Source organism: Phascolarctos cinereus, unplaced genomic scaffold (genome assembly GCF_003287225.1).
Source record: "Phascolarctos cinereus isolate Bilbo 61053 unplaced genomic scaffold, phaCin_HiC Scaffold_4;HRSCAF=312, whole genome shotgun sequence".
NCBI classification, from domain to species: domain Eukaryota; kingdom Metazoa; phylum Chordata; class Mammalia; order Diprotodontia; family Phascolarctidae; genus Phascolarctos; species Phascolarctos cinereus.
The window spans coordinates 586,007,207-586,026,157 of record NW_027555847.1 but is presented as its reverse complement, the minus strand read 5'-3'; the positions used below and the strand labels follow the sequence as shown (position 1 = coordinate 586,026,157).

General features: G+C 41.1%; 1 protein-coding gene across 2 annotated transcripts; it reads left to right on the top strand.

Moving 5' to 3' along the window:
• Positions 1–2,292: 2,292 nt before the first annotated feature.
• GEM (GTP binding protein overexpressed in skeletal muscle) lies at positions 2,293–17,915 on the top strand. 2 transcript variants are annotated; one of them, XM_020968505.2, is made up of 5 exons: positions 2,293–2,582; positions 4,385–4,724; positions 11,250–11,326; positions 13,621–13,825; positions 16,582–17,915. In XM_020968505.2, exons 2-5 carry the CDS (start codon positions 4,394–4,396, stop codon positions 16,857–16,859), a joined length of 891 nt encoding a protein of 296 aa, XP_020824164.1. In that variant the 5' UTR covers positions 2,293–2,582; positions 4,385–4,393; the 3' UTR covers positions 16,860–17,915. The 2 variants fall into 2 exon arrangements, with proteins under 2 accessions (XP_020824164.1, XP_020824154.1); XM_020968495.2 differs by having other exon boundaries at positions 2,295–2,561.
• The last annotated feature ends 1,036 nt before the right edge of the window (positions 17,916–18,951 follow it).

The window sequence follows — 18,951 nt, the reverse complement described above, 5'->3', positions numbered from 1 at the left end:
CTTCCAATTCTTTGCCACCACAAAAAGAGTTGTTATAAATATTTTTGTACATATAGGTCCCTTTCCCTTTTCTTTGATCTCTTTGGGATATAGACCTAGTATTTATCTGGAAATGTCTTTATCAGAACAATTCTATGGGAAGCTGGAGTGAGAGAAAAGACACCTAGGAGAATATTTTCCATGTTCATGGGTTAGAATTGGGAGCTGAAGAGCTGTTATCTGTAATTGGTGATCGTCTTTTAGAGACTGAAAACTGGATATGAGTCAAGAGTGTGACATAGTAGCCAAAAAACCAAATGTGATTTTCGGCTGCCTTATGAGGAGCACGGTGTTCGGAATGAAAGATGGGATAGTTCTGCTATTGTACCCTGCCTTCATCAGACACCATCTGGAATGTTGTGTCCCGTTATGGCATGCCACATTTTAGGAAAGACATTGATAGTCTGGATACATGTCCAGAGAATGGCAACCAGAAGGTGAGGGGAACTGGAGACCAGGCCATAAAAAGATCACTTGAAGGAACTGGAAAATGTTTTCTCTGATCCTTGAGAATTAAAGATTGTTCATCTTTGTACTTGTATCCCTGGCCCTCAGCACAGTGTCTGACACAGAGTAGACACTTAATAAATGCTTGTTGATTGGTCTGGATAAGCCTTTGTGGAGGGAGCATGAGAGATACATTAATAGTATTTGGAGGGGTAGCATGTGGAAAAGAGATTAGATTTATTTTGTTCAGCCCTAGAGGCACATCTAGTAGCAGTGGGTAAAAACTGAAGAAAAGCAAGTTTATGCTCCATGTAAGGAAGTGCTCCTAGCAATCAGAGCTATCCAGAAGTGGAATGGTCTGCCTTAGAAGGTGGTGAGTTCCTCATTAATAGAGTGAAAGCTGCAGTGATCACTTGCCAGGGAAGTTGTTCAGCAGATTTCTGCTCAGGCAGGGTTCCATTAGATACCTCTTTGAAGTCCCTTTCAAATTATGACATTCTGTGATTTTGTGATTTTTGGTACTATTGGAATAGAATCTGTGGTCTACAATACATGTGTATGACTGGTTGAATAGAAGAAAGAATGTATTTGAATGGTGTTTCAGTGATTCTTCTTTCTCCAGCAGCTAGTCATTCAGGATAATCCACAGTGCAGATAAACCACCTGCAGATAACCAAAAAAATGACTGTAGTTTCCTTTAAATTGGAGGAACATTTGAACTTGGCCACGGAGATAGCTGCAGTGCCTTTTGGCTTTTTCTACCACTCATTGGACAAGCCAGAAGCAAAGCTGGCTAGAGGAAAAGACTGATACATTGAAAAGGTCCTGAGTCATCTCCCAACAAGGCATCTGGGGAAATTCAGGTGCCCTCTAAGAAGGGATGATTTAGGTGCATTTGCTGGTAAGATTAGGACTGGCATCACATGCACACTACTCAAAGGAATTCCTTAGGTGCCTTGGGTTGAAGGAGACACCACTCCTGCCCCTGGCTAATGGCTCTCTGGCCTTGGCCTCATGCCTGAAGTACTGATGTGCCTGGGGATTATTGCAGAGATGATGATGATTGAGGTTTTGATCAAATCCCCTGACACTGTAATGCCCTGCAAAACTGATTGCGGGGGTTTGGCATCTGGTGAGGTGAGCAGAGGCAAGTAGGGAAGGCCAGGGGAATCTGCCATAATCTATTTTGGCACCTCATTGTTTCCTTCCCTAAATTGCACCCTTCGAAGCTCTCCATGTCTCCCCTTCTCCCTCTTTTCCTCATTCTCTGCAGAAGGAGCAGAGAATCATGAGTAGCTCTCTGGCTGTCCCCACTCTTTTTCTTGGGCCGAAGAGGGGGTGAAACGAGACACGAGGCTGTTTCCTGCAGCAGAAGATGCTGCTAAAATGAATGCTTCCCCCACTCCATACCCCTTCCTCCCACCCTTTTGCCAGGTGGCTGCACATTCGTGATTCGGAGGCTGATGTTTTAGCACCGAGGGTTGATCGATGCTGTCGTGACAAAGCAGAATGAATGGAGCCCCAGTTCCCCTTCGCAAAACAACCCCGAGCCTTTGCGTATCCTTCATCTGGGCAGCTCTCGAGTACATTGCCGGGAAAAAGGTTTAAGTGACACTTGGAGTATTTTTCCATTTTCTTGTTTTCACCTTGTAAAAAAAAAAAGTCACAGGATCTGCTTCCCTGGCACTCTGGAAAAACGGGTGGAGGTTTGGGGAGGGAGAGGGGAAGAAAAATCATATGACTACAAGTAACTGATTTTGCGTTCGCTGGGAGCGTCTGGAACTTTGGGCTCTTCTGCATACCCGTTTCCTCCCAGCGGGGGGCCGCCTGCTCTGTGGCCAGGGCAGTGACGTCACGGAAAAGCCCTGTCTGATCAGATGTGCTTAATATAAACCTGGGGGAGCCGAGCAACGGCTGGAGAGAGGCAGCCAGTTGGAAGCAGAGAGGAGTTTACTCCAGCAGAGCGGCACCCCAGCCTGCGCTCACTCGCTCGCTCACTCGCTCGCTCCAGTGTGAACAGGAGATTCCCCGGGATCCCGCCGCTGCCTTGACTGGAAGGGACTGTGAAAAGTCAGGTAGTGTGTGTGTGTAAGAGGGTACGTGTGTATGTATGAGCACTCTTGGGAGGCTACGCTAGAACTTGGGGCTCTATCGGAGGCCAGAGACCTCTGCAGTGAAGGGGTGCGGATGGATGGGACGAGGATGGATGGGACACGCGATACCGGGAGCAGCAAAATGCGGCGTCTTCCATCAGCCTGAACTTCTTTTTAAGTAGTGAAAAGTGATCGTGGACTCTACGATCCAGTCTCTAAAATTTCCCAGAAAAAAAGAAAGGAGCTTAAGATGAGAATAATGGCAATTCTTTTTTGGGGAGATGGGGTATGATGTCATTAATCAGTACCAATTTTCAAGGCAGATGCCCAGATGGATGGTGATGGTGATGATGCCTCGTTTTTCTCCCTCTCCCCCAAAAAACCCCAAACCCTGCCACTTCGAGTTACTGTTCTTATGTGCCATTCATCATCTTGTCTGGGGACTGATGTGCCTCTAGTGACTTCTTGGTTAATTATTTCTTGCTCTTGAGAATGGATTTTGTTGAGGAAGAATATAAATGCTCCGCTCCAGATACTAACTGAGTTCACAAAACTCCAGGAAAGAGGGAACCCACAATACAGTAGCCTAGAAGCTATGGTGGACCTGTTAGAGAGTGTTGATTGTACTACAGATTTCTGAGCTAAGGAGGGATTTTAGAGGTCACCTAATTCAACCCCCTCATGTTACAGATGAGGAAATTCAGACCACAGCAGAGAATTGACTTGCCCCAAGGTTGCACAGCTTGTAAGTGTGAGAGGGGGGATTTGAAGTCATCCAAGTCCAACACCATCCATTACTTCATCATGTCTTTCTGCTGCCCAATAGTCCATTTTTTTTGTATCTGTTTTCTACCATTGAGGCTCCCAGAAGATTAAAAAGCTCTGTTGAATTAATGAGAAATTGCGAAAGGACTCAGTGAAAAGCGATGTGCATGGGCATTCCCAGTGCATGTTTGATAGGTTTGGAAATGGCTGAGTGAACATTTAATGCCAGGATAGTGAGCATCATGGTGGTATTTTTTTTAAAAGCATGCCAGTGAGCAGAGGGCAATGTTGAGGCATAAAACTCAAAAGAGAAAAAATAATTAAAATAGTAGTCTCAGCAGCTGGAGATCATCAAGGCAATGTGACTAAACATGGTAGTTCCAATGTATATACTGCTCAAGCAGAGGGGCAATGATGTCATTGCCACAGGTTTCCAACCAAAGCAGATCAGGCTGATGAATAGGTCAGTATAATTAAGTGCAGAATGAGCTGGAACGATAACGTGGTCCCTGGTCTGCTGCTCCTCAGAACTACTCACTTGTAGATTTCAGTGGAGGAGGATTTTTGTTTTTGGTGTGTTTGTGACTTTTGCTTTTTTAGGATCAACTCTCAGTATTAGCCCTCAGGAGCTAAGAAGAAGCTTAGTGTGATAGAGAGAGCACTGGATTTGGTGACAGAGGATCTAGGAATCACTTGATCTCTCTGGGCCTTAGTTTCTTCATCTGTAAAACTAGTGACTTACAGTACTTGATCTCTCCAGTAACTTCTGCTTCTAAATTATGACCTATCTGGGGAGTACTCACCCATGATACCCTTTTCCTTCCCTTAGAAATGGTACCCAGAGCTGTTTCGATACCTGAAGTAGATGAGAAATCCTACTCCTAGGAGTGTGACTGAGCAATTCGAACTTGGACCACTCAGAGCTCAGGGCTATTTTATTGATACCTTGTGTTTTGGAGATATGTAGTTCTCAGTTCGTGAAAAAAAAAAAACCGATGAAACTCCAAGTACGTCATCCTGGTGTTCTGTTTGCTCCCCAGGAACCAACAATGACTCTGAACAATGTCACCATGCGCCGAAGCAGCACAGCCCTGCAGGCACAGCAGCAGCGCTGGAGCATTCCTGCAGATGGGAGGCACCTGACGGTCCAGAAAGACCCACACCCATACAGCAACCGCAACCGATACTCCATGAACCCAGAAGACTACTACCGTCGAAGCTGGTCATCTGACTCCACAGATTCAGTCATCTCCTCTGAGTCTGGAAATACATACTACCGAGTGGTGCTGATTGGGGAACACGGTGTGGGCAAGTCTACCCTGGCCAACATCTTTGCAGGTGTGACCGATAGCATGGACAGTGACTGTGAGGTATTGGGAGGTAAGTAGCTAAGTGTTGAATTGTCTCTAGTCAACAGGCCACACCAGCATTAAAAGCAGAGCAAAATAGCTGGGCTATTTATCAGTAGGGTTTAGAAATGAGATAATTCATCTTGGCCTTAACTGGTTTGTGAAAGCCACAAGTCTCTGGTTCAATCTCTGTGGACCAGGAAGAGTAAAATAACCATTGACAAGGATCAAATCTTCTGAATCTTGGCCAGAGAGGGGAATACTTGGATTCCAAGGCTAAACAAAAGAGAGAAGTGAGGTCCAAGGGCATGGAATCCTATTTCTACTTTCCATAACTATGTGACCCTGGACCAAGTTCCTTGGTCACTCATTACTCCAGCTCTTAAAAGGATGATTTCAATTTTCATGTTGGAAAAATCCATGTGCATACCTCAGGGGAAAAATAGAGCCGTATCTTTCTGGGAGTTCCAGTGGAAAGGTGGTCATAGCATTATTCTTACTGTTATACCTTTTGAACATGGTCAGAGTGGACTGATCAGTTAAGGCTGCTAAGTTGTAGGTAAATAAGAAAGGACTTTATTCATTATTCCTAGAAAAGGAGGACAATAGGTAAATAAATAGTAAAGCAAAGGGGAAAAACCAGTGTTCTTTCTGAACAGGATAGAAGGAAATAGATGCTGCTTCATGCCAGGTTTCTTCTTCCTTGTTTCACAAGGTTGGGTGTGGCTGTGGCTAAAAGAGGAGCCGACTAGCTCTGTCTAGCAAGCGGGGCAGATTCCCACATATCCCACTAGTAGACTGTAAACTGTGTGAAGGCAGCAAGCGTGTCTTTTCTAAACTCTGTGGTTAGAATTGAACACAGTGCTCTGGGCTCAATAGGTATTGTTGGATTGGTGTCACACAATTGGTGATACTTCCAGTCTCAGACAGGGCTGCTGAGAATTGATGACATCTTTTTAAAAAAAATCTACACCTGTGATTTCACTGGCTAAAGGCAACTCCCATTGAGGAAACTCCCTCTCCCAAGGCAAGTTACCAACTGTTCTGCAATTCACGGTCTCTGAGGCACTGAGAGGACAAAAGACCTGACCAAGGTCACACATCCAGGATGTGCCAGAGTTGGGATTTGAACCAAGGTTTTCCTGGCTCTAAAGTCTGCTCTCTAAATTCTATGCCACTTTACTACTCCAATACCACATGTCCATATGATAAATCTACTTTTTTCTAGTGCTTATATATCACTGTGCCTGGCACTCAGTAGTTACTTAATAAATGCATCTTGCTTTGCACATAGTGTACTTTCACACCTATATGATTCTCAGAATAACAGCTTAGTCAGATGGGCAAGAAACATTCTGCTCATTGAGGTTTGGGGGAAAATGACCTCTCGAGCCCCTTCTAACTCCAAGACGCTATGATTAATTTCACAGATTTTCCACTGGGTGGCATTTTGAGTCAGACTTGAAGACACCTCACTCATGGATTTGGAAAGATGATAGATTGGATGCTACCTGGGGGAGGGGGTCACTTCTTTGGAGAATTTGAGAGATATTGGAAACCTGTTAGATTGCATGATATGATTTATCTTGTTTTTATCTTCAAGGACAGAAAGAAGCCTTGGCAATAAGGAAGTTCAGAAAGGAGAGGGGGAGATGATGAGTTCAGTTTTAGACGTTCACTCATCAATCAACTAGCATTTATTAGGCATCTACTATGTGCCAGGTATTTTGCTCAGTCCTGGGAATACAAAGACAAAAATGAAATAGTCCTTGCCCTCCAGGAGATTATATTCTATTAGGTGTGATGAATGAAAAACCCTAAGAGACAGAATTTTCAGGCAATTAATTATCATTTCATTTATTATGCTAGCTAATAATCAAGAAATTGACGATCAGTGGTTTCTCTCAGTAACCAAAGTCAAAAACTTAGATAGCCTGAAAGCCTTAAATATTTTTTTGAAAGGCAATGCCACTGAAAAGTGAAAGGCAACCCTGATTGATGGACATTTAATGAGGAGGTGGGCTAGAAGTCTTCAGCTCTTCCTGCTAAGAATGTTGCTTGATCATGAGACTCAGCTGCCTCCAACAATATGGACAGGGGAATCTATCTCCATCCAGACCTCTCTGGTTGGTTTTCTCCTTCATGAGCTGGGTCACCCTAAAGTCCACTGGAGGGGTACAAAGACAATGCCCCTTGCTCCTTTCTCCTTTCATCTAAACTGAATTTTGTATCAGGGTGGGGAATCTTGGGGCCACATGTGGCCTTCTAGGTCCTTGGGTGGTGGCCTTTTGACTGAGCCCAAGTTTTACAGAACAAATCCTTTTATTAAGGGGATTTGTTCTGTGAAGTTTGGATTCAGTGAAAGGGCCACATCCAAGTACCTAGAGGGCCACATGTGGCCTTGAGGCCACAGGTTTCCCACCCCTGTGTCCAAACCAAAGTAAGTTCTCCTATTTGGGTGGAGTCCCACCCAACATTGAGAAGCATGTTTCTTTGAGGGGTAGGACAATCTCATCAATCAGTCAAGTCCTTCAGAGACTGACTTTTCATAGGGGCTGGGCCTTGAAAGAGAAATAAAGGAGAGAAGCTTTGATCCCAAACTAATAATAGTAAAATGATTTCTCTCATAGGGGAGACAACATGCAAATAAGAAAGAAGATAGCACTAAAACTCTGCTCTACTAAGATAATTGAAAAATATAACATAAAAGTGATTAGCTTAAACCTTTCTCTTTTGCCACTCACCCCAACCTTCCCCCAAAGCTCACTGAATTCTCTTTCTCCTTGCCTCCTTCCGTCCCTCCCCACTAGAAAGGGCAAAAAATAAACAAGTAAAGAGAGGAGTCAAACCTTGAATAATTGAGAGTTATTAGTGCCTCATTATAAAGACCATCAATAAGTAACTTGCATTTAATAAGAGTTTATGTTTCTATAGTGCTTTATGGCTTCTGAAACACTTAGGTAACACAAGTATTATCAGACCCATTTTTCCAGAAAGGGAAATTGTACCTTAGGGACTTAAAATGACTTGTCCAAGGTCACACAGCTAATATGTAACAGAGTCAGAATTTGAACCCAAGTATCTCTTGACTCCAACTCTCAGTACTCTTTCCATGACACCACAACATTCTCAGAGTCCCCAAGGCATGCTGAGAAGTGCATATATGACCTCAGATCTCCTCATCTAGCCCATGCAAAGTGCGATAGTGTTCAGCAGTGTATCTTACTGACCCGTTGTTTCAAGCTCACAATTATTTGGAGGCAGAGATATGACTATAAGTGACAACCTTAAGAAAAATTACCTTTTTAAAGTATGGTGTTATGTTTAGAGTCTCTGTCCCTTGGAGATAGATAGATCCCTGGTCCATTTCCTCTTCATGATGACTTTCTTTAAAAACCCAGAAAAGGTTTGACTTTGCCTCTATTTTTCTCCAATTCTTGGTATCTGTTTCAGTCTGTGTTCAGGTCACGCTGTCCCTTGGACCTCAGGCTTCCTGATTTCCCCATTGATTCTGATTTCCAGGGAAGTCCATGTTGAAGGTGTACAAAGTGCAACTTCTGAGTTTAGGGAGGGGCCTAAGAGAAAAGATAAAAACCTTCCTCTAGGGAATTGGCCAACTTGACCCTTGGTCAAGGGGAGTGATTAATCCTAATAACCTTAATACCTGGTGTGTCTCCTTGGATTAAAATCTTGGGGTTCTATAGATTCAGGGTAATGTTTTTCTTAAGTTTGCATGGTAAATTCAAGAGGTCCTACCCACAAGTACTTAAAATAAAATAATGACAACATCCTACTGAAATCTTATTCTTCCTGAATATTCAGGGAATGACACACGTGACATGAATAAAGAATTTTTAATCTAACCCACAAACGGGGATCATGCTCAAGATGGGAAGAGACATAAACACATATGGAGGTGGGGGAGGCTGAGGGATAAACACACAGTGGCAGCTGCCAACAGGCAGTCTTCTTCATCCATATGCTGCTTCTTTCTTGTCTCCTACTTGTTCGTAGCTTCAAGATATGAAGGGATTATAAACGGGGGCAGAGAGGTGTTCCTACATACTTGCTAGGTAGGTAGGGCTGGGCTTGGGCCTGGATCTATGATTTCATTGGCTTAGGAAACTCCTGGATGAGGGAACTCCCTTTACTAATGCAGGTTGCCAACTTCGCTTGCTTAGAGCAGCAATTCTCAAACCTTTTGGTCTCAGGACTCTTTTACACTCTTAAGAGTTATTGAGGATTCCCTGAACAGTGTTTATTTATGTGAGTTCTATCTCTCAGTATTAGAAAAAAAATCTTAGCATTTTAAAGAAAATAGTTTTATGTACCCCCTAACACTTACCAGTTATGTGACCCTGGGCAAGTCACTTAAACCCTTTTGGCCTCAGTTTCCTCATCTGTCAAATGAGCTGGAGAAGGGAATGGTAAATCACCCTGGTTTCTTTGCCAAGAAAACTCCAAATGGGTTCATGAAGAGTTGGACATGACTGAAATGACTGAATACCATGACCCCCTAAAAGGATCTTAGGGACCCCCATGGGTCTGCAGACTATACTTTAAAAATCTCTGGCTTAGAGCATTAAAAAAACTAAGTGACTTGCTCATAGTCACATAGATAGTGTGTTTCAGAGGTGAGACTTTGAGGCTAGCTCTCTATCTACTATATATGTGTGTGTATGTATACATATATATATATCACACACACATATATGTGTGTGTGTGTGTGTGTGTGTGTGTGTGTGTGTATGCAGCCTGGTTTACTTACTTTCCTTGTTAAGATAAGATTTGTTCATAACAAGACTCCTAGGATGACCGCAATATTTCCTTGCCTCAGTGGAAAAGAAGATCCTAATAACCATTTCCAAGTATCAAAATCCAAAGGCAAGAAATATCAGAATAAAGGGAAAGACATTTTAAGTGGGTCTGGGTATAAGACGATGGATGGAAGAACTTCCTGCAAAATCTTGTCTTCTCTCCCTGTTCTTTTGCCTAATGATCCCCTTCTGCTCCCTGCCCAACTGTTCCCCTGGACTCTAACTATGTTTGCACGTTGTGCTAACCCTTCACCCACAAACAGTTTCAGAGAAAGGGAGGGGAAGGAAAGTTTCCATTACTGAACAGAGCTGGAGCTGCTACTTCTGCTGTACTCTAATGGTAAAATAAGCTCAGTGTATTCCTGGAGAATTAATTATGTTTTTCAAAAAAAGGATAAAGAAAACTGGAGCCAATATGATGAGTGTCTCAAGATCTTTCTCTCTCTCTCACCCTCCCCCTTAGAAGAAGAAAACTAGGGATGGTATACAGACCTTAAGTCCGCTACACTTGCCCCAGAATCACCAAGAAGTACGGCCCTCATAGTAATAAGGAATGACTACAAATCATCATTGACTGCAAAGTGAGGATAAAGGCTTTTGTATGTGGCTAAGGGAAGCTAGTCCCACTCTTTTCCCTCTACTATTTCCTTGTGTACAACGGTCATTGGCTCTGAGCCAGGGAGGCTTAGGTAGTGGTTATTCCCATATCGTGCTTTCCTCTAATGTCCAGGCTCCATAAAATATGTACCATCTGTTCAAGCTGTACATGGTGTGTACATATTAAATGCCACAATGATTTAATCGGCATTTGTATGTATTGGATAAGCATCTTTAGTAGGGTCCTTGCCTTGAGTTAGTAAAATGTGTGTGGTGGTGAAGCAGTGTCTAGAGTGCTGGGCCTGGAGTTAGAAACTCCTCTTTGCGAGTTCAAATCTGGCCTCAGACACTTACTAGTTGCATGACCCTGGGCAGGTCACTTCAGTAACCCTGTTTGCCTCAGTTTTCTCCCTGTAAAATGAGCTGGAGAAAGGAATGGCAAATCACCCCAGTGTCTCTGCCAAGAAAACTCCAGATGGGGTCGTGGAGAGTCGGACACAACTGACAAGGGACTTAACAGTAACAAGCAGTGTGGCAGGAGGTGAAGAGCCTGGGATTTACTGCCTTTGCCAGTTATTCCCCAAACAACCTTAGACAAACCTCTAACCCTCTCTGGGCCTCCATTTTCTCATGGGTTAAGTAAAGGGAAGGGCAGGGTTGCACAAGGTGACCTCAATGGTGTCAAAGGCTGCACAGAGCAGTGGAAGATATGCTAAATCTCGAGTCAGAGAACCATGGTTCAAATGTCTGTTCTGTCACTTACCTTGGGCTCCTGAGAGCAAATGATAGCTAGCATTTATATAGTGATTTAAGGTTTGCAAAATACTTTGAATATGTTACCTCATTTGAAGTAGATGTCCTCATTGTCCTTATTTTACAAATGAGGAAACTGAGGCAAACGACGGTTAAGTGACTTGTTCAATGTCATACAGCTGGTAATATCTGAGTCGGAATTTGAACTCAGGTCTCCCTGACACCTTATAGTTGCATTATCTGTTAAAGGTGGGGATTGTTCAAAACGGCCCTTAAGTTCCCTTCCATCTCTAAGCCTGTCATTCTGTGATTCTTAGCTACAGCCCTCCCATCCAAAAGCATCACTCCTAGGCTTCTACCTTCAATATCATTTTTGTTTTCTCTTCTAGAAGACACCTATGAACGAACCCTGATTGTTGATGGGGAAAGTGCAACCATCATCTTGTTGGACATGTGGGAAAATAAGGTATGTGGCTCCAACTGATATTTGTCTACTGGTCCTAAAGAAAATGGCTTTTCATAAGTAAGGGTCTGAATCACAAACAAGTTCCAGTTCCTTGCCTTATACCCAATAAACTATTTTATTTTGTCATTGGTAAGAAAACCATCATTTACAGGAGGCAGTAGACTATTTCAAAACATGTGAAACTATGTAAAATTGTCATTCTAACCTCCAGTCTTCAGCATTTGCTTTTTCCAGAAGGACTCCAGTTTACTGCTTTCAAATGAATATGACAAATTTGCACAGGGACCATGTCTTATCTAGCTTTTGTACCTACTCCAGCATTTGGCAAAGGGCTCTTATACAGAAAACCTTTATTAAATATTTGTTGACTAAGCCCAAAGGGCTATAAAACTGTGCACACCCTTTGATCCAGCAATACCACTGCTAGGTCTTTATTCTAAAGAGACTTTTTTTTTTATGAAAAGGAAAAGAACCTATTTGTACAAAAATATTTACAGCAGCTCTTTTTGTAGTGGCTAAGAATTGGCAATTGAAGGGATGACCATCAATTGGGGAATGGCTGAATAAGTGATGGTATATGATTGTAATGGAATATTATTGTGCTATAAGAAATGACAAAGCGGGATGATTTCAGAAAAACCTGGAAAGATTTATATGACCTGATACAAAATGAAGTGAGCAGAACCAGGAGAAAACTGTACACAGTAACAACAATGTTATATGATGAAGAACTGTGAAAGACTTAGCTATTCTAAGCAATACAATGATCCGTGACAATCCCAAAGGACTCATGATGAAAAATGCTATTCATCTCAAGAGAAAGAACTGATATTGTCCGGTTGTAAACGGAAGTATACTATTTCTCTCTATTTCTTTCTTTCTCTTTTTCTCTTTCTCTTTCCTTTTCCCTCTATTTTTTCTTCCTTTTTTTCTTCCTCTCCCCTCCCTCCTCCCCCCTCTTTTCTTCCTTCTTTCCTTTCTTCCCTCCTGTCTTTTTGCACAAAATGACTAATATGGAAATATTTTACATGATTGCACATGTATAACCTATATCAGATTTCTTACTGTCTCAGGGCAGGAGGGAGGGATAGAATTTGGAACTCAAAACTTAAAAGAAAAAGAATGTTAAAATTTTATTTTTACATGTAATTGGGGAAAAATAAAATGTTATTAAAAAAACCCCAAACCAAGCATTTGTTGAATGACCAAAATGAGCATATTTACAAGGTTCCTCATTTACATTCTCATATGCCTATAAAGCTCTTATAATAACTTCAAGCTTATTGATGATGTTTCATCACCATCACTTAGAAAGACGTCTTGGGGAGTTTTGGGGTGAGGTAGAAAAGGATCTTCCTTGGTGTGGCTTGATGCTCATTCGCAATTCAACATATGGTGTTTATGTATTAAAATTCTGGACTGATATGGCTGGGAGGAATGTCAGAGATTATGTAGCCAACCCTATCCTCTCCCTGCCACATTTCACCACGTATTTTGCAGCTGAGGAGACAGATCCAGAGAAATGGTACATATCTCTTCTTCCCCAAAGCACTCCTCATTTCTCTACAAAGTTGTGCTCACTTTCTAAATGAGGTCTTTCCTGAACAGCTTATTCTCCATTTTCACTGGTTGCCAATGCTTTCCCCCCTGATTATCTTGTATTTATGTATTTATATATACATATATATATATACATATATATTCTATATATACATTTTGTCTCCTCCAATAGACTCTTGAGACTATCTCACTTGTGAATTGTATAAAATAGGCATTTAATTAATACCTGTTGATTATTTGGTTGATTTTTTTTTAGTTTGTTCCACTTTATTTTTTAAATTATTTTTTTTCTATTAACAAGCATTTATTTTCTTTCTTTCCACTTCTTCCTCTTCAACTGGAAAGAAAAAAGACAAACAATTCTCTTGTAATAAATATGCATTGTCAAGCAAAACAAATCCCTACACTGGCTGGGTTCAAAAACACATCTCATTCTACATATTTAATCCATTACCTCTCTATCGAAAGCATTCTTTATCACTGGTACTCTGGCATCATGGTTAGTCATTGTGTTGATCAGAATTCTTAAATCTTTCAAATTTATTCATTTCTTACAATGTTATAAAATTATTCTCCAAGTTTGCTAACTTTACTCTTCATCAGTTCAAATAAATTTTCCCAATTTTCTCCGAAACCATACACTTAGTCATTCTTTATGGTGCAATGGAATATTGTCACATTCGTACGCTATAATTGAAATGGGTTGTTCATGACAGTGTTTCTCACTTCACCAGGGGGAAAATGAATGGCTCCAAGATCATTGCATGCAGGTAGGGGATGCCTACCTGATTGTCTACTCCATCACTGACAGAGCAAGTTTTGAGAAGGCATCTGAGCTTCGAATTCAGCTTCGCCGGGCTCGCCAAACAGAAGACATTCCCATTATTTTAGTTGGGAACAAAAGTGACCTGGTGCGGTGCCGAGAAGTGTCTGTGTCAGGTTTGTGCAGCTATACGAGTAATGTAGTCACTTGGCCCCTTCTTTTCTGTGGTTTGTTCCCCTACTGTCTTTGACTAAAGACCTGAAGTAGGGTTCCAAGCAGGTCCTAGTTATGGACCACAGTGATTTATTTATATTGTTAAGACTCCTATTCTCTTTCTCTCTCTGTCTCTGTCTCTCTCTCCCTCTGTAACAAATAGCATACTGGACATGGGAGTCAGGAAGATCTGAATTCAAATCTTGTCTCTGACACTTATTGGCTATGTGACCCTGGGCAAGTCATTTAACATCTACAGACCTCAGTTTTCTCATCTCTTAAATGAGAGGGTTGGACTCAGTGATCTCAAAGGTCCCTTCTAGCTCTGAATCCATGATCCATTCCCTACTTATTACAAAGTAGCCTTTGAACCTAGCTAGGACAGGGGCCCCCAGTCTTTCAAGACATCTTGGTAAATCTCAAAGCCTTATTTTATTTTGGTAAATAATCAATCTTGTCTTGACTATCACAAACCCCTATTGTCTAAATGTTTCTGTCCAAAGTTCCCTGAGATTTCTATCCTGAAAATCTTTACTGGTGGCATAGCCACATCCTGTAGGTGATGTCAAAACTTCAGTGAACTGAAAAGTAACTCTCCTATATGCAAGAAAAGGTTAGAGAGAAATTGTGAGGAGCAGAATTTTGGACAAAGCATGTTGCTTGATGAGTAACTTGTTTGTTTCTGGTCCCCATGGTTATCTAAATTACTTGAGGGTAATTTAAGACATTAGACTAATCAGACCCAAATAAATCAGTGTAATTTGGGTATTTTTCATATCAAGAAAGAGCTAATTTATTTGGTTGTATAGATAACAGGATCCCATAAATGATTTCAGGACCCCTGAGATGAATTATTAACTCAATATAGATCTGGCGATGGGTACATGTTTGAAAAGGAAAATAGATTTGAAAAGGAAAATAGAAGACAACACAATTATGCCCCACCATAAGAAAATCCAGTATACAGTGGTTCACACTTACAGGTCAGTTAGCATGACACAGTTGTAAAAGTAGTAAGTTCACACTAAGAAAAGGATTGGTCATTTCTTGTTTGTTTTAATTTTGGGGGAAATATGTTCATCCAATAAGCTCATTTTTAAAAATTGCATAGTCACTTGAAGAATGATGGCTAAAAAAAAAAACACACCAGGAAGTGAACTTATCTTTGTTGGCACCATTGTGGTTGAGGTTGGATGTAATAGGGCAGAATATGGGCTGTGGCAGATACTAACTACTTGGGAATCTAGAAATATTTGAAAGACGGTGAGTTTTCTCAACCAGCTGCTCTTTCCCCATGACGTTTGCCAGGGAAGTCCTTGACTAAGAAATGCATCATTAGCTGGCTATCATTGGATAGTTGTTCACTGCAGGCCCCCTAATGTTTCGCAGAAGGATTTTTGTCTTGAAGCTTAGGGGCTGAAATCACCTCATTAATAAAGATGGCTGTAGTTTGAAATGAGGTTTACACGATAACATTTAAAAAAAACACAAAATGATATGTTGACATGAAATAAGAAATGTATCAGGTTGAGGCATTCTTGTACATAAGATGTGTCTTGGGAGTAACTTGGAAAGTTTTTAGAAGTTGAAAGTAAATCTTTCATGCCATTGGGATGACCTTTTAGCGGATTGCTGCTTAATTCTATGACAGTTTCCTAAGCACCTAAAAACTGTCCAACCCACTTATGGCAAATTTGCGTACTATTCACATATTTTTAAAATAATATTTTAAATATGTTACTTTCCTTTGATAGATTTGTGATTTTATCTGCATGAGCCTGCTTTCTACCAGCACTGATTGCCATTTTTCTGGTGTGATCCATATTCAAGTTTTACCATAAATGCTCCCTGTGGGGATTTATGTAATGCTCTAGCAGCCTTCCTCTGGTTTTTAAAAATATCTCAGTTGGTACTGGAAGGTGGCTGCTGATGTAGCAGTGGGACTGTCCAATTTTATTTAAAGCAGTATAAGTTTTTATATATTATCCATCTTGAATTTTCGAAGCAACTCTCCTAGGTAGAGAAGGGCAAGTATTGTAGCAATTTTGAGTAGAAAAAAACTGGACAGTAACAGCATCATAACTTGCTGAGGGTCAAACAACTTCTTTGTGATGGATCCTGAATCTGAAGTGATGACTGATTTTCGAGGCTCTTTCTGCAAGACTATTGGCTTCAATTTATGCACTGGGAGAATGTGCCTCATTATGGTGAAAAGGGTATGCTAGAACCATTGCCTATGAATGACCAAAATCCACATCTGTGGCAATTTCAGAATAAAAAGAAGCCAAATGTTCAGGTTACCTATCTACTTATAACCCTCAGAAGGCTGAGCCCAACCATAAAAGAAGAAAAAGAAGAGGAAGAGGAAGAAGAAGAAGAAGAAGAAGAAGAAGAAGAAGAAGATGATGATGATGATGATGATGATGATTACTCACATTTATATAGTACCTTAAGGTTTGCAAATCACTTTACTTAGGTTATCTTGTTTGACCCTCACAACAACCCTGAGAGCTAGGTGATATTATTATCCCCATTTTACAGATGAGGAAATTACAGTCAGTTGACTTGCCCAGGGTCACACAGTTCATAACTGAGAGAGTCAAGATTTGAATTCAGGTCTTCCTAGATCCAAGTCTAGCACTCTTATCCTTGATACTCCTTAGCTTCCTTGGAAGATTAGCAGATCTGGCTTCATGACTTTTCTCTTTCTTTCTTGCAGAAGGGAGAGCATGTGCAGTGGTCTTCGATTGCAAGTTCATTGAGACCTCTGCTGCAGTTCAGCACAATGTGAAGGAGCTGTTTGAAGGCATTGTCCGGCAGGTGCGCCTGAGGCGGGATAGCAAGGAGAAGAATGAGAGGAGACTGGCCTACCAGAAGAGGAGAGAGAGCATCCCCAAGAAAGCCCGCAGGTTCTGGGGCAAGATAGTGGCCAAGAATAACAAGAACATGGCCTTCAAGCTGAAATCCAAGTCTTGCCATGACCTCTCTGTGCTTTAGAAGCTTTGGCCTCCCCAAGATGTCCTCCTTTATGGACATTGTTAAAGTCCAGTGGGACCAATAATCAATCTACATTAGATTGGATGCTCACTCATTGTTAGACTTGGTGTCCCCATTGCCATTGGGAATTGGCAACATGCAACACAGTGCATGGGAAATGAGAGGTCTTTGTTACTTGTCAGTATTTATTCATAGGAAAAGGCTTGTCTTCACTACCTGAATCCATCCAGACTCACTGTAGGGCAAGTTTTGCTGTTGACATGTTTTTTTTTCTTCTCTCTTTTTGATAACAGCAGAATTTTAAAAATAAAAATAGAACCCATAGGATAAGAACATTTCTTTATTAACATAACTTTATCCAGTGCTCTGCCCAAATGGATTTGAAGCCAACATGGTATCAACCTATATACCTTCTGAGGGTTATTCAGGATGGGGACATTTGTCCTTTTTCCACTATAAGAATGGCCTCCCCAGTCAAACTCAGAGGTGCCTTGTTAACGCTTTATAGAGTTATGACTGGAGTGCTGGCCCCCTTACTATGACAATATTGTTCCTTGGTAAAGCTGTGAAAAGAAGTGACTGACCTCACTGGAAACTGAACCTAGAAATCAGTTTTGTTAAGTGCCAGCAGCTAGAAATCTGCAATTCCGTAGACTAGGTAATTGATATATGTACCCCTCATATGGTGTCAAAGATTATATATCCTTGAATATGTAGCTTACCTTTTTGGTGTGTGTTGTTGTTGATTTAGGGGAGAAATCCTTTTAACGAAGTTCTCCTTCAAGTCAAAATTCTCTTTAAAACGATCGTCTTTTGTTATGCCACAGAGCCATTAAAAAAAAAAATCAGATCTTTTTAAAAAAAAAAGTCTGATTATTGCAATCAGGAGTGCAACTGCCAAATGTCTGAATACAAGCAGTGGTCTGAGCTTTTATAAAACATTTATCTGTGCCCATGTACTTCTGGTACTTGGCATCAGCCCTTGTGTATGTCACAGCTATCCCATATTTATTATTGTTATTCTGTAGAAAGAATAAACATTTTAATATTTGATAATGTGTATTTATGAACAGATTTCTTAATGGGAAAATGTTGATTTTTATTACTGTTTTCTATCTTTTTCAGAATATGCCATTTTTACCTACATGTCTTGTAATAAAAGAAATAAAAAATGTTTGGAAAAAATCCTTAATGTTCTCCCTCCCTAAATGAGATGGTTGAGATTGCTGTTTATAGAGCTCTGAAAGCCAGAGCATTGTAAAGACACTTATCTATTATTACTTCATATTATAGACAGCAGCAGCAGCAGCAGCAACAGCATGGACATAATTGGGTTTAAAGAACATTCCCATCATCTACACCCTGGGGACTAGGAATTATAGTAATTCAGAGATATTTTTAGGTGATGCATTTGTAAAATACTTAGGAAGTATTAAGGGTCATCTAAATGTTAAGTAATAGTAATAGCTGGTCTGAGCTTCTTCTCCAATCTGGCAAATTCCTGATTGAACAGATGGGCCTTGCAGCTCTCCCCGAAGGCCAATAGGCTTGGACTTGGCCAAAGCAAAAGAGGAAGTCATAAAGGATTATAAAATTGTAAGCTGGTTATTCCAAGGCCTAGGCCTGGTCTGGTGTTATGTTAGCTAAATTCTTCCCTCTCATGTTAATTCTATTTAACTCTATTTTTATACTATCTCCCTATGGGTGTGGAGGGATGGGAGAGGATTACAAATTTTCCTGGAGTGAAGATTCATACTATCTTTCTTTCACAATGTACACTGTGCCCCTACATGCCCCTTCTAGTTTCATTTCTTTATTTCCCTGGGTATTTTTGGAGCGCCACCCCAAACAGTCGCCTCCATATCTGCCTCCCCTTTACTATTCCTTACTCAAGTGTGTGCAAACAGCCCTGCCGCTCATTGGAGAGGTCATGCGGAACAGCGGACAGAGCATGGAATTATAGCCAGAGGACGTGAGTTCAAATTCTGACTATGACATACCACCTAGGTGACCCTGACCAAGTCACTTTAATTCTCTGGACCCGTTTCCTCACCTATAAAATGAAGGAAGGGGGCCATATGTGATCTCTAGG

Bases quoted from the DNA above. Each gene is read 5' to 3' on its own strand.
- GEM (XM_020968505.2), top strand. From the start codon at position 4,394: ATGACTCTGAACAATGTCACCATGCGCCGAAGCAGCACAGCCCTGCAG. The intron at 11,327-13,620 runs GTATGTGGCTCC...TCACTTCACCAG, and splicing joins TGGACATGTGGGAAAATAAG to GGGGAAAATGAATGGCTCCA. The intron at 13,826-16,581 runs GTTTGTGCAGCT...TCTTTCTTGCAG, and splicing joins CCGAGAAGTGTCTGTGTCAG to AAGGGAGAGCATGTGCAGTG.